We start from the raw sequence: 21232 nt of genomic DNA, 5'->3' as shown, positions 1-21232 counted from the left end.
TTGCGTACTGTAATGTCTCTGAAAACTAAATAAAAAATACATTGAGTAAAAAAAAGAAAACTTAAAAATATAGCTGTTTCCGGTATGGTAGCGAATGAGAGAATCTGACGTGCTATCTGTTACGTTCCGGTCACGTCTGACGTGCTGATCTGCATCGGAATGCGCCTGTGTCGTATTGGTCCGTGATTGGTCCATTGGTGCGTCAGTCAAGTCGCTGTGGTCCAGTTTAGGTGAGGCAGAAACACCCAGCTAGCTGGCAGAGCTGAGCTATTTACCCTGACTCACTCGTCACACACAAGCCAACCGAGCCCAGAAGACGTCTTGAGAGTTTTAGAGTATTACTATTTTATTATCAGTTTGACCGACTGTCAGTTCAGCTAACAAACTGTTACAAGTTTCTTAGGAACACATTAGCTGGCTAGCTAGCTGGCTAGCTCGTACGGAGCCCCCTCAGTAAACCCTGCCAACTTGACAACCAGCTAAGCTAGCTCAGTAACAGTAGGGTAGTGTGTGAGAGGCTAACCCTAGCTAGCTAAGCTACCCAGCAACATCGCTGTCATGTCCGCCGCCGGAGACTTCGGGAACCCGCTAAGGAAATTTAAACTGGTCTTCCTGGGAGAACAGAGCGGTAAGTTAGTGAACCCTGAAAACACTGAACACCAACCAGTTACTTCAGGCTACACTAATGCTGTTCAGCCATCTTATCTGTGGCTGTGTCACAACTCGCTGATTGGCTGCAATCAAATGGAACGTTGAGTGATTGATTGATTGATTATCTTTTTGTGTGTGACAGTTACACGTCTATCTTAGCATGTGGAGTCCATAAGCGCTAATTTGTACCCCACAGGGTATCCGCGCTGTCTTGAAAAGTATTACAAGTTGATAAATCAATTTTAACCCTTAATAAGTATTAGAAAGTCTTATCACAATTTTATGAGGTCTTGAATTTTGTTGGTATTTTTCAGAATTAGACTCTGTCCAAAGAGTTTGAGTCCTAAAAACTAGTTAATAACATTTGTTTTATTAAAAAACAAAGACGAACCGGACATTGTGTTGTATGATAGTGGGTCTAGTCTGTTGCAAACTAAACCTGTTAAGTTAAAGGTGTCACTGATGTCAACGGTTACAGCTCCAAGTGGCGGTGAGGTCTGGAAAAATATTGACAACAAGGTCTTTAAAAAGTCTTAGAAAGGTATTGAAATTAACCTCAAGATTTCTGTATATACTATACCCTGACCCCAACTTTACAAGCTTAGTTTCTAGCTACTATAGTTATCTACTTAGTACGTACGTATGTATGTATACCACCTTGTTCTGCTGTAGGAATGGCAGGATTGAGAGGTGTCGTATAAACATAGGGCCCACTTGGGGCCACACCTGTGGTCTGTTATGAAAAGGCACGGATGCAGTGATGTGTGTTTCTTGTTCTGCCCTTACTACTCCCCTTTCTGCAGACGAGCCATCAGCCACTCGTTGGAGCTCTCACCGCCTCCCCTAGTCAGCTGTATTATAACCCCTAAAGCTGATCTTTCTCTGGGGTGGGATGTCTTGTACGAGTGATGGTGGCCAAGGACTGGAATGTGCCTAGGAGCCTTGGGCTAGCAGCCTGTTCACAGCAGAGAGGGAGGGAGTGATGGGGCGGGAGGGGCGACCGTACAGTCCCCTCCGTCACAACTTATGCTACCCATCAATTAGATTTATGTTCTTGTTTGTGCTGCTGACAAACCTGCATGTGGTGTTTTGTGTGTTTCTGTTGGTATGGGGAGGGGGGGGATGCAGAAATGTGGAGGACTACAGTTTAGTTTGGTGTCTGCCGCAGAATATGAAGCCTAACCTGTCACCTCTGAGGCATTATTCATGTACTGGTGGTTTTCTCCATTGACATGAGAGGCAGACCTGAGTGACACACACAACATGTGCTCACATGCTAGCCTTTTGAGTCAGTACGAAGGCTTCAGAGGTCAGTTGGGCAGCTACACTTCAAAGTAAATCAGTGACATTTCTCCCATCCAGGTGTTTTTCCCCATGTGTCTGAAAGTGTAGGCTAATTATGGGATTGAAAGGATGGTCTAACCCCTAACTTTACCCTCTGACTTTTCTTTCTAATTGTCAGTTTGCTGTTAAAAAAGAACAGCACTTTGCTGAACTCTGTGAAGCACTGTTGTATTGACCATCCCTGTTACAGAAGTCATTGTGCAATGTTAGAGCAGGAGTGGTTCCAAATGCGCCTTGTTTGCATCAGTACTTCAACGCATTTGTCTACAATCGGCCTATATGGCCCCGTGCTTAAAGAACAGCCGTGCCTTTTTTACCTACTAAATGGCGCTTTTCCACTACCGTACCGTACCGTACTGTATACTCACAGTGTGAGCCCGGTTTGTTTTGCTTTCTCCACTGCCAACCGAGCCGTACCGGCCCGGGCCGATTTAGCTACGCTTCGGAAGGGGTAGCGAAAGGTACTTTCGTGCCAGGCTGTGTGTGACGTGTGACGCTGCAGACCGTTGATTGGTCAATGGAAATCGTCACCACATCGTCATCCCATGATTATAGAGTTCACCGCTAACCGCCATTTTTACAGATTTCGTTCTCGGAAAATAGTAATTACTTTTTCTGTAATTACTTATTAATAAAGATTTGAAAAAACTACTAAGGAAAAGCGACACACCCTTTGTCTGACTACATTTTGAACTGGAGCAGACTTGTAGTGTTTCAGCCCTTGCCGCCCCTCCTCCTCCTCCTGCCCCCTGACCCTGGTGCTGGGGGTTGAGGAGGGAAAGGGAGGTAGCATACATTTTTAGCTCAGTCTATTCTAGGTCATGGGTGTTTTTCACGAAGGCAGAGGCCTATAAAATTGATTTCAGAATACCTTGAATTCTTAGGCTTAGTCACAGCGATTTCTAACACATTGATTTTGCGGGGCTTGTGCATCTTTTTGATATGATACTGTACCACTTGCCTCCATGTGGCTGCTTACGTCTCGTGGGTTTTGTCAGAGGCAGTGGTCCTACAGTATGATCCATAGACTGAGGTGTTTGACTGTCTGGCATTGCTGTGTGACAGGAATGCAATTCTTATCTTTACCTCCATTCTATTGGATTGGATTAGTGGCATATTTATCTCCTTCCCTGGTGTCTGGTGAATGGCAGCACTATACCATCAAGCTGAGGCACTTGTCTCCCCGTTTCCTCTGTCCAACAACACTATGCCAATCTCTAGCAAAACTGACTGCCTCGTTGCATTGCAGCTGATGCAGGTACTCTGGTGTTGGTCGGTTATGGATTGTACAATTTGCTCTAGATGGTTTGCTGCGAGGCGCACACTGAACACTGCTATGCTATTTAGCACCGTGCTAGATGCTAAAGTTCCATGACTTCTTCTCAGGCCTACTTAGCCAGTTAGTTACTACAGTGACACAGCTGTAATATGAGAGGGGGAGACGGCTGTACAGGGAGTTAGAGAAAGGAGGGGAGCGGCAGGGCTTGCCATTACGCTTTTTCAGGTACTTGTCCTTTGGACAAGGGAACTTATCTTTTACTTGTCCGAGAGCTCAAGTTACTTGTCCAAATATGACGGCACGTGCGTGCGTGTGTCTGTCTGTCTACTAAAACACTACAAGCCAGTAATACATTACATTACAATTACTGTGGATCTACGTGCACGCCAGAGAATATTCGATTTCAAAGTTAGCTTAATTAATGCGTGCTCTGCCAACATTAATGTTTTGATTCATTCAAAGGCATGACTTGCCAGATTCCCTAGGCATGATTGTTTTATAATTATAATCAATGTTCACAATTAATTAGTTGTGTAATTAGTTGTGTTCTTATTTGTTGACAATCCAAAGTGACAACTTGCCTGACATAGTGTAACAATTGACCCGCTGATGGGGCAAATTGTCGCAAATACACACTGTCTATTTAACAGTCTCCAGCTCTGTAGTGAAATAAGATATGAACAGTAGCGGCTGGTGGTGATACTGAGTGGGGGGGTAATAAACCCATTAGGCCCAGAGCCTCTACCCATCAATAGTTCACACTGCAGCAACAGCAGCATCACATCCCAGATACAGTGCCAACTAAGTTACATATAATGCTCTACAACAAAACTAGAAGTAGGCCACCTACAAAAACGTTCTGATGCCAAAAGCGCTCTCTTTGTTTTTCTCTCTCTCTCTCCCTCTCTCTCTCTCTCTCTCTCTCTCTCTCTCTCTCTCACACACACACACACACACACACTTTTCTCTACACATTATCCCATGCCATTTTTAACAAAAACACAATGCAAGAATGATGAAATTATAGGCTACATAAGGTCCACCTATGCACTAGTACCAAACGTGGTCGAATTGTAACAACTCAATTGGTGCTTGGGCCTACCTTACGGTATTTGAAGAGAAGCTCACATCGCCTTTCTAGGACGCAAACAGGTTAATCACCATGTCATTGAAGCCGGTGATGAAGTCCCGCTCAATAGACAGCATAGCCTGGGCGTTCAGCCTATCTTGTCCCATAGTACTTCTGAGAAATGATTTGATCCTCTTAAGTGTACTGAAACACCTCTCTGACTCTGCCGATGTCATAGGGGTTGTGATGGCTATTTGCGTCAATTTCAATGTCTCCGAAGGTGTTCTGAAGATTGTTCTCAGTAATCATCCTCAAAAGTGACATTGCAGATGTTATACCCACAAACTCCACACTACTGTACATCACCATCAGCTCCCCTTTCAGTTTCTCGTTGCAGATCATCGGGAAATGTTCACTTGCACTTAGCTACACTTGCCGTTAGCCAGTCCTTTCGTTGAAACCAAGGAACACAAAATGTACGGTTTTGTCGTTTGTCCTTTTGTGTTTGGACGATGTGCCTCCTCTCTCTTCACTTCCAATTTTTCCTCCGAAGACATTAACGAAAATGGATGAGAAAGTAAATAATCCACCTCGTTTAGCATGCTAATACCCGCAATTGCCGCTTCACTTCAATACTCTTCTCCCCCGTACAGTCGGCCTGCCCTCACTGTAGTGTACTGTATTTGCTACACCCTGTCATTGGTCAAAAGTCAGCCTGGGCTCAATTAATTTAGCATGAATGAATCTTGCTTTAAAATGTGATGAAATGTGTCATGTTTAACTTTGTACCATTTAGAGGTTAGGTTTGCTTCTTTTCACTTAGATATTAATTGTAAATCGTATTTTGACTAAGGGTGCCCACATTTTTGCACCCCATTGTAGGTATAGGCTACATCAACAGTCACTTAAGTGTAATTGAGTCAAAACTAGTTTTGAAAATCAGATTTTTCTTTTTATATTTGAAAACATATTTAACAGAATACTCAAACTGTTATTAGTTGCATCCCTATATTAGGCTAGATATTAACTAGCCTTACCTAAATGTGTTATAAATGCTTTATTGACAGATTAATAGGTCAGGCTAATGAAAATGATGGAGCTAACTATTAGCCTCTGTGTCTGTGCCTTTTTTTTAGTGGGAAAGACGTCATTGATTACCAGGTTCATGTACGACAGCTTCGACAACACCTACCAGGTGAGGCTAGCACACACAGATGTTACCTTTAATCTGCCAGCCAAATGTACCAGGGCCCTGGTTGGGCATGTTTTTGTTTCAACTCTGCAGATCGGCCTAGGGCCTGAGGCCAACCTGGGGCTGGTTGCATAAAGATAGATTAAGACGGGTCTAAGCCTTAGACTAGTTTTATATTCTCAGGTTAGACCAATCAAGGAAATATTGGGCTAAATGTCATAATAGACACATAAAGGGTAGTGTACAACCTCAAAGCAGAGGTGAGCGCGAAGCCTTACGTTATGACAGAGACAGTTTGTTAGTCCTTGTTAATGACAGTAGTACCATGTCAGTCCAAAACCTATTGTTGACTGTCTGATCAATAGAACCTTTCGGGCAACATGCTGGCTGGTCGGCTGGTTCCCTCTTGCCTTTACGTGCACACTCACCATGGTAGCTAGCAAGATATTTCGCTAGCAAACACGAAAGCTAACTTATTTGCAGTACAGCGCCCCCGCCACCACGTCGGCGCAATGCTGCAATTGCAGTTGGAAATTACAGATGTCCACAGAGTGCAACGCTTGTAGAAAATACTACCATCAGAGTTTTGGTGAGAGCTGGAGGCGGCAAGAAATATGACGGAGGCGTCTGCCTCATAATTCTCTATGCAGGAAAAACCCTGTAGTAGCTAGCTAACACTGTAACTCAGCGCGGTAAACTACTTCACTGGTTAAAACTGCTAAGCAGTACACTTTTCTCCACATTATATTTCTCCAATATACATATGTTTTCAGCAGAAGAAAATTTGGTTTATCTCTCATATCTTTCGCCGCTAGGTGTAGCTGTTTCAGCCGCCATGTTTTTTTTCTTTCTGTCAAGTGTCTTATTTTACCTAGAATGCATTGGGTGACAGGCTATCTAAGTCACTCTTACTTTAGTCACTCATAGGCTAGCTTTATGCAACAGGAACATTTTAGAGTGTATTCTGATTCAAAGTCTTGATGATTGGCTAATTAGCTGAATCAGGTGTCTTAGTGTTGGGCTTGACCAGGATTAGTAGTTGGTGTATGCATCTTAATATCAGAAGGGATATTAAGTTGTTGTTGTTTATGCACAATTGTCTAATTTTGTCTAATTTTCTTCATCCTTTCCATTTCCAGGCAACAATAGGAATAGATTTTTTGTCAAAAACAATGTACCTCGAAGACAGAACAGTAAGTTTTTATTTTCTTCTTTTCAATTCTATTGAGTTTGTGGATTGTTTTGTGGATTGATGATTTTATCAGTGTGATAATATGTGGATTATGGATGAAAATTACCTCATGTTGAAGTATGTTTGTTTCCTGTCATAATTCCTAGTAGAGCATGAAGTAGCGTTGTGAATGTAACATTGTATACTTTTAAAAAATGAAGAATGAGCTTATGTGGGCAACCTCTGTAATATGGGGATTTTAGAAATGTATCCCTTCAATGCTTCTATGTCTATGAAATCATTTTAATACCACACTCACCAATTTCATAACACATGTACGCACACAGACTCTGTATATAATTGATGATTGGTGTCCGAGATTTTGGGGTAATGATGGGTGTTCTCTTTCTTGTATTCTGCAATGGTCGGGGGGGGGGGGGGGGCTCAATCCAAAGGCACACACCGAAGTGTGTGCGTGTGAATGGAGAATCGAATGTTGTCGTGCGACAATATCGCATCGCACGCCGTGTGCACTGTCTCATTCAAAACAATAGAATCGAATTCGCGGTGCGACAAAATCGCACGCCGTGTGAATTGGGCTTAAGGCTCGAGTCTGGGCTCAGCCAATTGTTCACATTTGGAAAGTTTGAGGTGAGGGAGCAAGTGTGGGGGAACAATAATTGTTAACATTGTATCTTGCGAGCTGGATCGAAACCTCCGAAGCTAGCCAGAGAAATGTAGAGTTTGAATAACTGAGTTTGTGGTGTGAAAATAAGCTGGCTATCCAAGTCAGAGACCGCTAGCTAGCTACAACATCAGTGGAGCTATCATCAGTAGCTGGAGGAACCAATTAGCTGTAATAGTGTTAATGAATTGTTCCTCTAATGTAAATGATACACTTATATCATATATATCAACACTTAATGTTGTAATAAGTTTCGTACCTTAATTTTGTTAAGTCTTTTAATTGATTTATCCTAGTATGAATTAGGGGTGTAACGGATCACGGATAATCCGTGATCCGTTCGGATCGCCCTCCACGGTTCGGAACGCATGTGTACCGCGGATCAATAGCAAAATCGTTTTTTTTTTTTTTTTTTTTTTTTTTTCCTAACACCAGGGGAGCCACCCCTCCTAAATTTCGTTGTTTGGTACCTGTACTGTAGCAATGACAATAAAGACCATTCATTCATTCAAATGTAACCTGTAGAAAAACAATCATGTGCGCTTTATTCTCACTCTCTGCATGCGTACTGAGTTGACAACAACATTCATTCACTCATCTCTGTCCCACTTATATCACGTCATATCACCCGCTAAGCAGCCTGGGTGATTGTGTAAACACACAAAAAAAGTACTCTGTTACGTACTCACTCCACGTGAAGCTGGGAATCCACAGCAACAAGTATCATGGCGAGTGCTACGTTGGCGAACTGGAAAGGCCTCCCTCGTCATTGAAATCACATGTATGGGAGCACTTTGGCTTCCCTGTTACTTATAATAATGATGGAAGGAGGGAGGTCGATAAGAAAGTTACGGTGTGTACCCTCACGTTGCCATGATGGCAAGACGCTACCTGGCTGTGCCGGCTACTTCAGTTCCTAGCGAGAGGGTGTTCTCCACAGCAGGAGACATAGTGACTGACGGGTCTGCCCTCTCCCCAGACAATGTGGACATCCTCATCTTTTTGAAAATGAATATGAAGTTATAAGCTTGAGGCTGCTTTGCTTTATTTACTTTTTTTTCTTACCATGTTTAAAGGATTTCACTTTATTATTTAGGTAAAGTTAGGTTTCACTTGGCAACCAGATTGCAGCAGTGATGTTATATATATATATATATATATGTTGTTATATATAGATGTTATATATATGTGATATATATATATCAGTTTTGACATCTTGAATGTTGTTTTTTTGTTTCACACATTAAAAGTGGTGTTTTTACAGAATTCAAGGAAAATGTTGTTTTTATAAAAAAAAAAATGTTTTGTGCTGATCCGAAAAATGATCCGATCCGTGACTCAAAATCCGTGACACGATCCGATCCGTGAGTTAGGTGATCCGTTACACCCCTAGTATGAATTGGTCCAGAGTAATTGCCCCTCTGCAAAGTCCTCTTTATTTTTGCAGCTGATTTTCCTTCATTGTAGGGTAGGAACTTTCTATACTGTAATCCTATAAGGCACCAGATATGAGCATTTAAAAGCTTCTTTTAAAAAGGGTGTGCTTTCTCCTACTCATGCATTCTTCTCACCTTTTCCCACCCTAACCAGTCTGCGTCCCTGGAACAAAGATCCACTCCTTTTTCATTCATTATTTTAGTGGGATCAAGCACACGTATGCATACACACGCTCAGACATGCAGTCGAAAGCCTGGGCCGGGATTGGGTTTTCTTCCTTTCTCTGCTAGTTTCTCCTCATGACAAAACTCAGTCGTTCTTTTCTCCCCCCCACCCCCACCCCCCATCTGCTCCTATTCTGTTCATTCCCATGTTGAAATTAAACCATGAAGGAGAGAAGATGGCCAATGACAAATTGTGACGCTAGAATTTTAAGGTTCTTTGAGTGTTTTTTTACATAATCTGATCCATTAGGTGTTTATTAATGCCTGTGTGGTGTTATTTTTTAAAATGTTGACATTTTTTAGTTAGTAATTAATAAAATACAAAGGTTCCATCTCACAAAACATAATGGAATGTAAAAACTTTGACGCTCAATATCTCTGAACTGCCCTAAACGGAGATAGAACCTTATCATTCTAAACGGAGATAGAACCTTATCATTCTAAACGGAGATAGAACCTTATAATTCTAAGCTCACGAAATGAAGCCATACTTCTCCTGGTCCTGCCTGACCACTCGTCCCCTGGTCACACACTCCCTGCATGCCTCCCTCTTTCACTCTCACTCTTTTTTTCCATTCATACAAGTTGATTCAGTTTCGATCAGTTGGATTTCCTTACTCCTTCTTTATTCTCACCTCATGTTTTTCCTTTTTATCTTCTGCTTGTTTTCTCCTCATTTTCTTGTCATTTTTTTCTTTTTTTCCTTTTCCTTTCCTTTTTATTTCTCCACCAACCCCGCACAGATCAGGCTGCAGCTGTGGGATACGGCTGGGCAGGAGCGTTTCCGTAGCCTGATCCCCAGTTACATCCGAGACTCCGCCGCCGCTGTCGTAGTATATGACATCACAAGTAGGTACTCCCCTCCCTGCCCGCTCACTCGCCGTGCGTGCGTGTGCCCCCTCCCCACCCCGTCCAGTTCTCCCCTCTCTTACCACCACCTCTTCCTCTCCCTTTTTCCTCCATCTCTCCCCCTCTCCTTCTCTCCCTGTGTGCTGTTGCTAACGTGGCTGATCAGGTGAGGCTGCAGCTTTGGGACACAGCTGGCCAGGAGCGTTTCCGGAGTCTGATCCCTAGCTACATACGAGACTCCACTGTGGCCGTGGTAGTCTATGACATCACAAGTGAGTGGGGTCCCTGTTGATGGAAAAGTGATGGAGGGGATGCCAACCAAAAAAAAGATATCCTCATTTTTTCCGCCACTGGCTCATGTCCCTTGTTTTATCCCATCCTTTTTTTCGTGTCTTCCTGAATACCCTCTCTCAATTTGTCCCATGTGTTCATGTCTTTTTTTGTTGCTGCTTTCCCCCTACTCTTTTTGTTGTCCACTGAGTTCGTTATCTATGTCTGCCTTTTTGCATGATTGTTAAATGTGAACGTTTCTCTGTTTCTGTAATATAAATGGTAACTGATTAATCTGTTTATTGACTATTAATCTATTTGTTGATCTGTTTATTAACTCCAGTCCGTTTCCTTTGTTTTTAGCATGATTATTACTAAGGAATTTAATATTCAATCAGTGTTTGATTCTAAAATGTTTCAGCATTGACATCTCTATTTTTACTGAAGTATTTGATTGCTTTTAGTAGTTGAATTTAGGAATTGTCTGTGCTTGGGAGAAATACCAACAGCCTGTCAATGTTAAGTAATGTCATGAGTTTCACATCCTTCTCATCTTTGTGTTATTTATTGTCCTCTGAGGGCAGCTAGTGGAGAGAGATAAAAGGAGACATGGAGCTGCAGCAGTGCTTGAGGGAAATCAATAGAGGTGTATTTAACTGGCTCTCTGGTAAACAGAAAACAGGCACCACTTACTGCGGGACACGTGGGTAGAGGACAGATGGATAGAAGGACGATTGTGGCTGGATAGCAGTAGATTGATACATAGGAGGAAATGTTGGAAAGCAACAAGCCCTGATACAGCAGTAGCATTTACAAAAAGAGGCAGACTGGTTAAATAGAACAACGACATGGTTAAATAGAGTTATTACTGAGAATAGATGACATCAAACAAAAAGCTATGTTGTTTATAAAAATAATAACTATAATAATAACTTTTTTATTTGTTTAGCACTTTTCCTGCTAACCTTGCAGCTCAAAGTGCTGAGCTGAGCTCAAATTTAATTGTTTAGTAATTTAAAGGCAATAATGAAAAATATATTTGCTGAGGTTGCATCCCTGCATGTGGTACACAGAGAAAGCCAGCATCAGAAGGCCTGAGAGCTCTGTGGGGCTGATATGCTAGCAAAAGGTCTTTCAGATATTCTGGTGCTGTGCCAGTGAGCTTTATAAAGAAGCAGAAGGATATATTCTGAACTTAACAGGAAGACAGTTTAGAGTCTCTAAAATAGGAGTTATATGAGCTCTTCTGCTTGTTTTGGTTAAAACTCTCACTGCTGCATTTTGGACTAATTGCAGCTGGCCAATAGCTTTCTTCGGAAGACCAGGAAGGAGACTGTTAGTCCAAACGGGTATTAACAAAAGCATGCATTAACACTAGGGATGCACCAAATATTTCTTTCTTGGCCGAAGCCAAATTTAAGGAAACATTTGGCCGAATACGTACCGGCTGTTTTTCATTTATTTTTGTACCATTGCATAAATTAAATAAATGTTGCTTTTTATTCATGCTTTTGAAAAGCAATGGTACAATAATAAATTAAAAACAGCCGGTACGTATTCGGCCAAATATTTCCTTAAATTCGGCTTCAGCCAAGAATTACAAATTCGGTGCATCCCTAGTGTTAATGCATGCTTTTGTAATTATTTTAAGTTTTGTAACTTTTATTACACTATGTAACATACCAGGCATGGGAAAACTACGGCTCGTGGGCCATATGCGGCCCGTTGGGCTTTTTAATCCGGCCCAATTCTCACTTTGTACTTTTGGTGTGCTCCTTTAATGTTATGGTGTGATGAAAAGAGTAGTGATATATATATATATATATATAGTTGTATAATTCCACAACTGGATACTACTTTATTTCCAATCATAGTTAACTAGATTACTTACTTAGCTAGCTTACTTACTTATCAAATGTACATTTGTGTGCGCATAACGGAGCAGTGAGCTCCCACAGCTCACTGCTCCGTAGGCTCAACTTAACTTGTCATTCTGTATAATGAAACAGCAACTAATGTGACTTCCAGGATTTTTTATATGAAATAACGTTTCGACCTAAAAGACTATTCTGACAGTTGACACAACATGTTGCTGGCTGGTCGACTGGTTCCCTGTATTGTCTTTACGTGCACAGCTATTTCGCTAGCAAACACGAAAGCTGAGCTTATTTGCAGTACAGCGCCACCAGGGTTAGGGTTACCTTTGTTTTAAAAAGTTATATCAGAGAAATAGGTTTGCCTAGCCAACATCATTGCCCTGATTATATGGAAAGATCTGGTTTTTATAAATGTCAAGGTCTATATGTAGTTTAGACTTTCTCCATGTGTGCTCTGCTTTACGGCAGTTTCTTTTCAATTTACAGAGTTCTCTGTTTTTCCTTGGTGCTTTGCTTTTTGATGACACTTTGGGGATTTTTTCTGGAGCGATAATATCAAGGGTAGTTCTCAATTTGTTGTTGAAGCTCCTAAGTTATCTATCGAGAGTATTTTGTGAGGTGAAGAATGAAATCATAAGGTTCATAAACTTTTAATTTAATTTAACCGATTAATTTAAACATTGCTTTTTGACAAACATTATCTGTTTAATTCTTCTGTTTCATATTTAGCATTACCTTAAAGAAAATACAGTAATGATCTGATACAGCAATGTCTAGAACAGAGGACACTAGGGGTGCAACGGTTCTCGTTTTTTTTACGGACGGTTCGGTTCGCGTTCCACGGTTCAATATACTAGTGAACCGTGGCGGTTTTCGGTTTATCCTGTGTTTCATTCAAAGTAGGATATTTGTTCATGGCGAGCGGAGTTGAGACCATGGCAGCAGTTTGAGGAAGCCCTGAATTGCTACAAATCTGCGTTGTGGGGTCATTCATTCTGGTTTTGGTATTGAATATAGTGTCGAGGGAATGAAAACGGTGAACAGAAACGCGTGTCGCAGAAATGCTTAACGCTTTAAAATGCGCATAATGGGTATATGGGCTACAGCTGGTACAACTCTCATAGCTAAAGTGTATTTTTACTTTAATTTCTTCCTCTCCTATTATATACTAGTCCTCAAGCCTAAGAGGCACTTTTTTGTGACGCCAGCTGGTGAAACCGTAAACCACTCGCGTGAAACGGCTATATGTGTGGTGGCCTGGGAAAACCCTTCACATGGTGGCATTTTGACATTTTCATTTTTTTATATTTCCATAAATTAGAAGTTCTCAGCTATTCATAACTGGTTGAATGACTGAGATAGCCCTTTATTTTAAAAAGTTATGAGCATTTTAATGTATCATGTCAAAAAAAGTGAAAGATGAGAAATGCTGCCCCCATGCTGCCCCCGACTCCTTTCTCCTCCGGGTCGGGGGAGGAGCCTATGCAGATCGGCCGGTCTCGTTTGTCTGCTTGTGATGCAGACAAACTACCCACCACAAAAACATACAAATAAGTACTTTCTCTTTTGTTTTCTTAAAATGTTTATTCACCATAATGTAGTATGGAGTTCAAAGTACTAGAATACCACATAATATCAAAATCGCGATTTCCATCTATTTTTGCTCTTTGCCACAAACGAACGCCAGCGACATCCGACGGGTTTTCCCAGGCCACCACACATATGTATACTTTGTGGAATGAATTAATTGTTATTGTTTGAGGCTAACGGTAAGTGATACATGGCTTGTAAACATACTTGAATTTTAGGACGTGTTCAAAAGCAAGGACTGTGTGATCATCTAATTATGTGTAGTTATGTGTTTTTAGCATGTTGATGTTCTATCAGCGTGTTGTTATGTTATTAAAATACAGTTAGACCTTTGTAGCGATGTGCTTTGTTAGCTGCTAGCTGTTAGCAGCGTTTGCTTCCGGTTTCATGACAGAGAGTTTAACCCTATTCGGTTGTTAAGTCTGACGTCAAACGTGACGTTTAGCAATTTCCGGGTCCAAACCAGAAATTCCCTGCACCATAGTACCAGTGTACTACAGCGGTAGAATGACAGTTCAATCGTTTTTTAGACTCTGATCTATTCATACAACAAGGGACACAGCACTTTCCTGTTTTTCCCATATTTGTCAGCGTCTTTGAGCCTCGGAAAAGCGCTATATAAATATAATGAATTATTATTATTACTGAGGCATTTCGAAGACAGCGCCTCAGCCAACTTTGGAGCCGGAAACACGTCACGACTTAACAACCGAATATGTGCCTCACATCTAACAACATTCAAATGACTAACTTAGTCATCTTTTTTCGGATTTCAATGTTTGACACGTCATTTGAAAGCTTATGTAGTTCCAACAACAAGACACATTTGAAAGTGTTTATGTAATGTTTTTACATTTGAAAGTGTTTTTTGTTTATATATATTTATATTATACAATATACCAGTCATATTCTGGAATGTGTGAACATGTACCGAAACCGAACCGTGAACCGTGACCCCTAAACCGAGGTTCATACCGAACCGTGGGCCAACTGAACTGTTGCACCCCTAGAGGACACAGAAATATTAAATCATTTTGAATAACTAGATCTAGTGTGTGGCCTTTTATGATATATGGTATAGTATAGTATCAGTATAGTCTGATTATGGATTGTAATGCCTTTTACATTATATCTTGTTATATGTACTCTGTGTCTGTCTGTCTCTCTCTCTTTCATGCTACACATCACCACAATTCCCCACTTACCAGATTAATCAACATTAACATTGATCCTCTGATCTCTCTCTCCCACTCTCCCACTATACCCCCCCCCCCCCCCCTTGGATCAGATGTCAACTCTTTCCAGCAAACCACAAAATGGATTGATGATGTCAGGACAGAGAGAGGAAGTGATGTGATCATCATGCTGGTGGGAAACAAGACAGACCTGGCAGACAAAAGGTATGACATCATTGCTGAGCACTGACATCATTTCACTGGGGTGACATCATTGCTGAGGGGTGACATCATTGCACAGTAGATCTAAGCCTGTAGAGCTCGTCAGCCTGCATCTGTGAAGGTCCTAGAGGGCTCTCTCCATTAGAACATACTAGCCACGTATGGTCGGTGAAGAAAACTGGGTCCATAGTGAATTTCTCCTCTGCTTAGAATGAGAAACACTGCTAGGGACGACTGAGCAGAGTGCCATTACCTTTGAAAAGTGACATCCCCTCCTGTGTGTTGAAACACGGCCCTCTTATAGGGCTTTCACACCGGCAAACATGTATGAACGCGGGCTCGTTCGCCAGACAGCGCCAACGTTCGGAGGTTCCCAAACGCGAATGCGAACCGGCACGGTTCTTTGCCGGTGTGAAAGCCCTATCAGTGATGAGTGTGTGTTAGTTAGTTTTATATACGTGTGATTGGCTATGCCCAGTTTGTTATTTTTGTTAGGCTTGTTTAACCCTCTCTTCTGCCACAGGCAAGTATCAATTGAAGAGGGTGAAAGGAAGGCCAAAGAGCTAAATGTAATGTTTATTGAGACTAGTGCAAAAGCAGGCTACAACGTAAAACAGGTGAGTGTGTGATTGAGTTGTGCTCTCCTTTCTTCTTGCCTGTGCTGCTGCCTAGGTTCACCCTCTGTCACCTAGGTTCACCCTCTGTCCTAGGGTCACCCTCTGTCACCTAGGGTCACCCTCTGTCACCTAGGGTCACCCTCTGTCACCTAGGTTCACCCTCTGTCACCATCACATCCAGAGGTCAGAGGCTGAGGCTCAAACACGGGGGAATACAACAATAAACGCAATGAGGACCTATTGAAAATCCATTTATTTGGTATAATTGATAGGTTTAAGTTAAGCGCCTCTGATTTGGATTTGTCTTGAATTTGGTGCTACACTAGGTAGATAGCCCCAACCCTAGCTTTGACTGAGTAGAGGTGGCAGCAGCAGCAACAGCAGCAGCAGGGGGAGACACACAGCATGTTCATCCTTCATATAAACATATTCATATTCTGTTTTTTGTTTGTTTTCTTGTGTTTTCTTGTTCATGTGTTTGTGTTTGCGTGTCCCTGTGTGTGTATGCGTACCTTTTTGTGCGTCCTGTGTCGTGGGTCATCGTCACAGACAGATAACTACAGAGGAAGGAGAACAGAGAGCCAAAGAGCTGAATGTTCTGTTTATTGAAACAAGTGCAAAGACAGGCTACAATGTCAAACAGGTAGAGCGCATGCGGGTGCGTGCCGTACTCATGCTCTTTTCAGGACGGGCTCATTGTAATGGAATGAGGAATGGTATCAAACCAGTGTTAGATACCATTCCTCATTCCGTTCCATGCAGTCCAATGAGCCAGTCCTGCGAACCCTACACGCTGGCTTCCAAGGCATTTAATGGGGTTGCTGGACTTCTCTCAAAACTCTTCACCATCTCTTGTGGGTCAGAATCCAAGAGGCCAGCCACTGCCCAGTAGAGATGGCGCACTAGGTGGGGCAGAGTTTTGAGACCTTTAATCCTCAACCCAGGTTTGATTTGAAGTGATTTATCAGTTTGCAGTGTCAAATAATCATATTGAAGGCATCACATTTGCATGAACCTTTTCTTTAAAACAAGCACATTTATTGAATGTTTATTACACAGTTGACACAGTGAAAGTTGGCTTTTTCAGATTCGTAAAGGGGCAATCTGGGATTTGTAAATCAATTGTTCTAACTTAAAAAAGTAAAAGAAAAAAGAAGATGTATACCCATTGATTCTTGAAGAATAATTCTTGCCCCATCAGAACACAACATATAAGCTTGTTTTCCATTTTGATCTTCCAGGTAGTCAGTCCTTGCATCATGGCTCTGTCTATGAATTTAAGAATAGTTACTTTTTTACTTTTTTCATTCCCATCCCTCAGTTTACCCCCCAAATGTAGGGGGGGGGACCACTTCTCTGTTGTTTGAATTCCAGATTGCCCCTTTAAGTTTGGCATCTTGTTCTGTTTATTAATCAAGCAAGCTCTGTAGGTGTGGAGGTGCAGTGAAGGCTATGGGTCATATTTCCCCTGTTCAAACCAAGTGGAAGATGAAAAAGCTTTGCTTGTTTGTAATCATCATCAAGTGATTGACCAATGGCAGCTCACTCACATTCTGCTCAGCTCAAATCAATGACAGACTCTGCAGGGTCTCTTTTTTCTTTCAGACAGCCTCTGGACATAATGGGCCAGTTTCACAGACAAGGCTTAAGCCTAATCCTGGACTAAAAAGCATCTTCAATGGAGATTTTACATTGAAAGTGTGATTTAGTCCAGGACTAGGTTTAAGCCTTGTCTGTGAAACCGGCCCATAAACCCCTAAAAAAATAAAAAAAGTTCGGAAATGTTATTTCGGTTGATTATTCCTCCCCTTTAATAATACCAATTGGTATTGTATGTTATATCATTGGAAAGCCTGATTAGTCACCTTTACAACAAGGTACAACTTGTAAGGATCATGCATTCGTGGAATGAGCAACACAGCTAAACGCGTGTGTAGCGGCCCACAAATATTTGCCAAAGTACCCGATATTCTTCTGTTGGCCTCTAGTTGGTTGTCAGCAGGCTGACTGGTTTGTTGTGTCTCTCTCCTGCAGCTGTTCCGCCGTGTGGCCGCGGCGCTCCCTGGCATGGAGAGCACACAGGACAAGAGCAGAGAAGACAGTATCCTTCCTGGCACACACGCCTTGTGTGTAAGACTATGGATGGGTGGTACATTAAATCTTTTCAAACAGGTTGTGCACAAAGGTGTACATGTTACGGTACATGTGGGAATACGGTACATGTGGGAAAACTAGGGTTAGGGTTAGGTGCTACGTCGACTTGGTACATGCTGGCATGTCTAACCCCAAACCTAACCCTAACCGTAGCACCCTAGCACCTAACCCTAACCCTAGTTTTACCACATGTACCGTAACATACATACAGCTATCTTCTGCATGTATCTATTGTAGAGAAGGTATCCTTAATTACAGCATAGGCCCGTTATCTTGGCCCCTGTCAGTCATACCGGATATGACTCTAAACCTAGAATGGAATGTCTCAACTAAAATGTGTATTGAATAGACATGTAAAATGTCATATCACAGTATTTATGACGGTATGATAGTACTGTAGTTACCGGTATGTTTTGTTTCTAATAATAAAAGTCCTAAATATGTTTTAAGTATGAATTACATGACTATACTGGTCATACATTTCATCATTGTTTTTAGAGGACTTATTTTTCCTCTCACCTCTCTTGGAGTTGATCCTTAACCCCTTCCCCCCCCCAGTGATTGACATAAAGTTGGAGAAGCCTCCAGAACAACCTGTCAGCCAAGGGGGCTGCTCCTGCTAATGCCCGCCTCTCTGGTCACTCTCCGTCACTCTCCTTCCCACACTGGCTTATCCATTCACCTTGTCTGTCTCTGTACTGTACGTTCACTCTCCTACTCCCCCACCCTCTCTCTCTCTTCAAACCCACCCCCTGTACCCCAGCTTGAAAGAGAAGAACACTACCTGTCCATCATCCATGTCGTCGTGGTAACTGCTCTCACTGAGATGACCTTAAGCTTAACAAGCACAATGTGGATGTGAAGGCTGGTTTATTTCAGTTAAACTTCCTCTCTACTTTGTCAATGAAAAAGTAAAGCATTTATTGTTCCCAAAGTCTTCTTTTTTTTTTCTTTTCAGGTACTGTACTGTTTTTGTTTTATATACTTTGTGGAAATAACTGCAACCAATTGAATTCTGAAAGCCTGTGATTGACCTAGATTCATGTGGGTCATGGATACCGAGCAGAATGTTTCTATGGGTGATGAAAACGTGAACCACCGAGTGGTCCTGTTAGAGGGGTTCAGTGTGCATGGGTTGTTCAGGCTCAGTACTACCCAAGAGTCACTCCCTGAGTGACAGGTGACATCTGAAGACTGCTGAGAGAGAAGATGAACCACAGTCACACCATGGTGCAAAGACAAGATGGATATCGTCACCTTATTAAAATAATGGCGCTTTTGAGGAAAATTATGTTTTTGCCTAAATATCATATGTTCTATATTATTTTACAAATTACAAAAAAATTCCCAAAAGAAAATACACATTTTGGTTCAGTTTTAGTTTTTCTCAAGACTTTGACGATATATATATATATATATATATATATTATATGCCATAAGCCATTATTTTAAGAAGGTGAAGATATGATGACACGACTGCATGACACGTCATGACCACAGCCTCACCCAGCTGCATGACGACAGTCCGACTGCTATAAAGACTAACAGTGTAAAACCAGAATGTGAGGGCAGGCTCACGACCACAACACCACCGTCCTTCATCTCCTCCCTTGTCCTCAGATGAATGAAAGCTATCTTCACCGTGGCTGCCATTTTCTATTCTATCTTTTGGTTAGATCTTTACTTTTTCTATACAATAATAATAACAATTATCATAGATGGCAAGATATTTCTTTGGAGAACAGTAGTGTTTAGGATACTTTTTTTTTAATTTATATTAAAAAATGTATATTCAACACAACTCAACTTCAACATTAGATATGCAGACATGCCTTTTAAAGTGTTAATTGTAGAGGGCTTCCATTGCTTTGGGTTTTCTTAGCGTTTGTTAGGTTTGATTTAATGTTTAATGACACTTTAGAGTTTTGTTCTGCTTGTTTTTGTTTGGTTTTGATCTTTTGTTAATGGTCATTATTTTACATGTTCATTTAATCCACAATGACTTGTAATATTTATTTCTACTGGATCATTATTCTTTTTTATGACTGTTAATAGTATCATTGTTGAGATCTTTAAACTGCTAATAGAGTTACTTTGCACCATATTGATGACCAGATTTTCAGTAATGTATCATTCTATGGTGTCTCCCTTCCACCAACCACAATACTGATTTGATTCAGCTGATAACACAGTGCAATGTTTTTGAGTCGGTCTCACTGGAGGAAAGTCCACTGTTGTTTTGTAGCATCTCGGTTCTTAACCTTTTTATTTTTGGAACGGTTTTAAAAGAGGGAAAAGGTTACCTGTCACTGCTGTGTGCTGCCACGTTGCTGTGCACCGAAGCTAATGATTTGCACTGCTCAAACTCATCAGTGTCTTATTGACATCTCTAAGAAAGGTCTAAGAAAGGCAGTTACTCAAATGTCCTTTTTTGATGGTTGAATAATAAATAGATATATGCTAGACAAGGCAAACTGCTAAAACGTTGTCCTGGCTGCTTATTTCCTGTGTGATCCTGGTATGATGGAAATGTTTCAATTGAAAGTTATTCAAAATGTAAATCATTGGACTATACCTTTAACACCAATAAGCAGGGATGTTTTTTAGTTTTTGTTGTAAATTATGTTGACCCTCTATAATTAATGTCTTTAGTTGTTTCCTGCTAAGGGACTATTTTATTAATCCTCCATTATTTCTATTCTCCAGGAAATTCTCATTGAGATAAAAGCTTCAGTGGGGTGCAAAAAATGTGGGCAGTGGGCACCCCTAGTCAAAATACCTTTTATACTTAATATCTAAGTGAAAAGAAGCAAACCTAACCTCTAAATGGTACAAAGTTAAACATGACACATTTCATCACATTTTAAAGCAAGATACATTTTTATTTTTAATGTTTTACAGTTTCAAAATAATAAAACAAGGAAAAGGTTTGGGAACCTTGTCAGCTAGTGCTTTGTAACTCCTCCCCGGGCATCTATAACAGCTTGCAAACGCCTCCTGTTGCCAGCTAAGAGTCTTTACATTATTGTTTTTGGACCTTTCCTCCATTCTTCCTGGCAGAACACCTCTAGTTCAGAAGTATTCTTCGGCCTTCTTGCATGCACAGCATGTTTGAGATCTCTTCACAGATTTTCAATAATATTCGAGTCTGGGGACTGTGATGGCCATTCCAAAACCTTTATCCATCTTTCCTGGAGGTACTTCATGGTTGATTTTGAGGTATGCTTCGGGTCATTGTCTTGCTGGAATACCCAACCCCTCTTCAACTTCAATTTCTGGACTGACCTTTGAACATAAGCCTCTAGAATGTCTTGATATTTGGTGGAATCCATTCTTCCTTCCACCAGCACAATATTGCCTGTGCCCCCAGCTGCTACACAACCCCAAAGCATAACGGATCCACCTCCTCTAGACCGGTGTCTGCTA

General features: G+C 41.4%; 1 protein-coding gene across 3 annotated transcripts; it reads left to right on the top strand.

Moving 5' to 3' along the window:
- Positions 1–308: 308 nt before the first annotated feature.
- Positions 309–20228, top strand: LOC308174751 (ras-related protein Rab-6A). 3 transcript variants are annotated; one of them, XM_080549851.1, is made up of 8 exons: positions 309–628; positions 5480–5538; positions 6675–6728; positions 10068–10173; positions 14927–15038; positions 16202–16295; positions 17687–17753; positions 18365–20228. In XM_080549851.1, exons 1-8 carry the CDS (start codon positions 559–561, stop codon positions 18427–18429), a joined length of 627 nt encoding a protein of 208 aa, XP_080405977.1. In that variant the 5' UTR covers positions 309–558; the 3' UTR covers positions 18430–20228. The 3 variants fall into 3 exon arrangements, with proteins under 3 accessions (XP_080405977.1, XP_080405975.1, XP_080405976.1); XM_080549849.1 differs by lacking the exon at positions 16202–16295 and adding an exon at positions 15559–15652; XM_080549850.1 differs by lacking the exons at positions 10068–10173; positions 16202–16295 and adding exons at positions 9796–9901; positions 15559–15652.
- Positions 20229–21232: the final 1004 nt, after the last annotated feature.

Source organism: Nansenia antarctica (genome assembly GCF_963989245.1).
Source record: "Nansenia antarctica genome assembly, chromosome: 20".
Classification (NCBI taxonomy): Eukaryota; Metazoa; Chordata; class Actinopteri; order Argentiniformes; family Microstomatidae; genus Nansenia; species Nansenia antarctica.
This window is presented reverse-complemented; position numbering and strand designations above follow the sequence as displayed.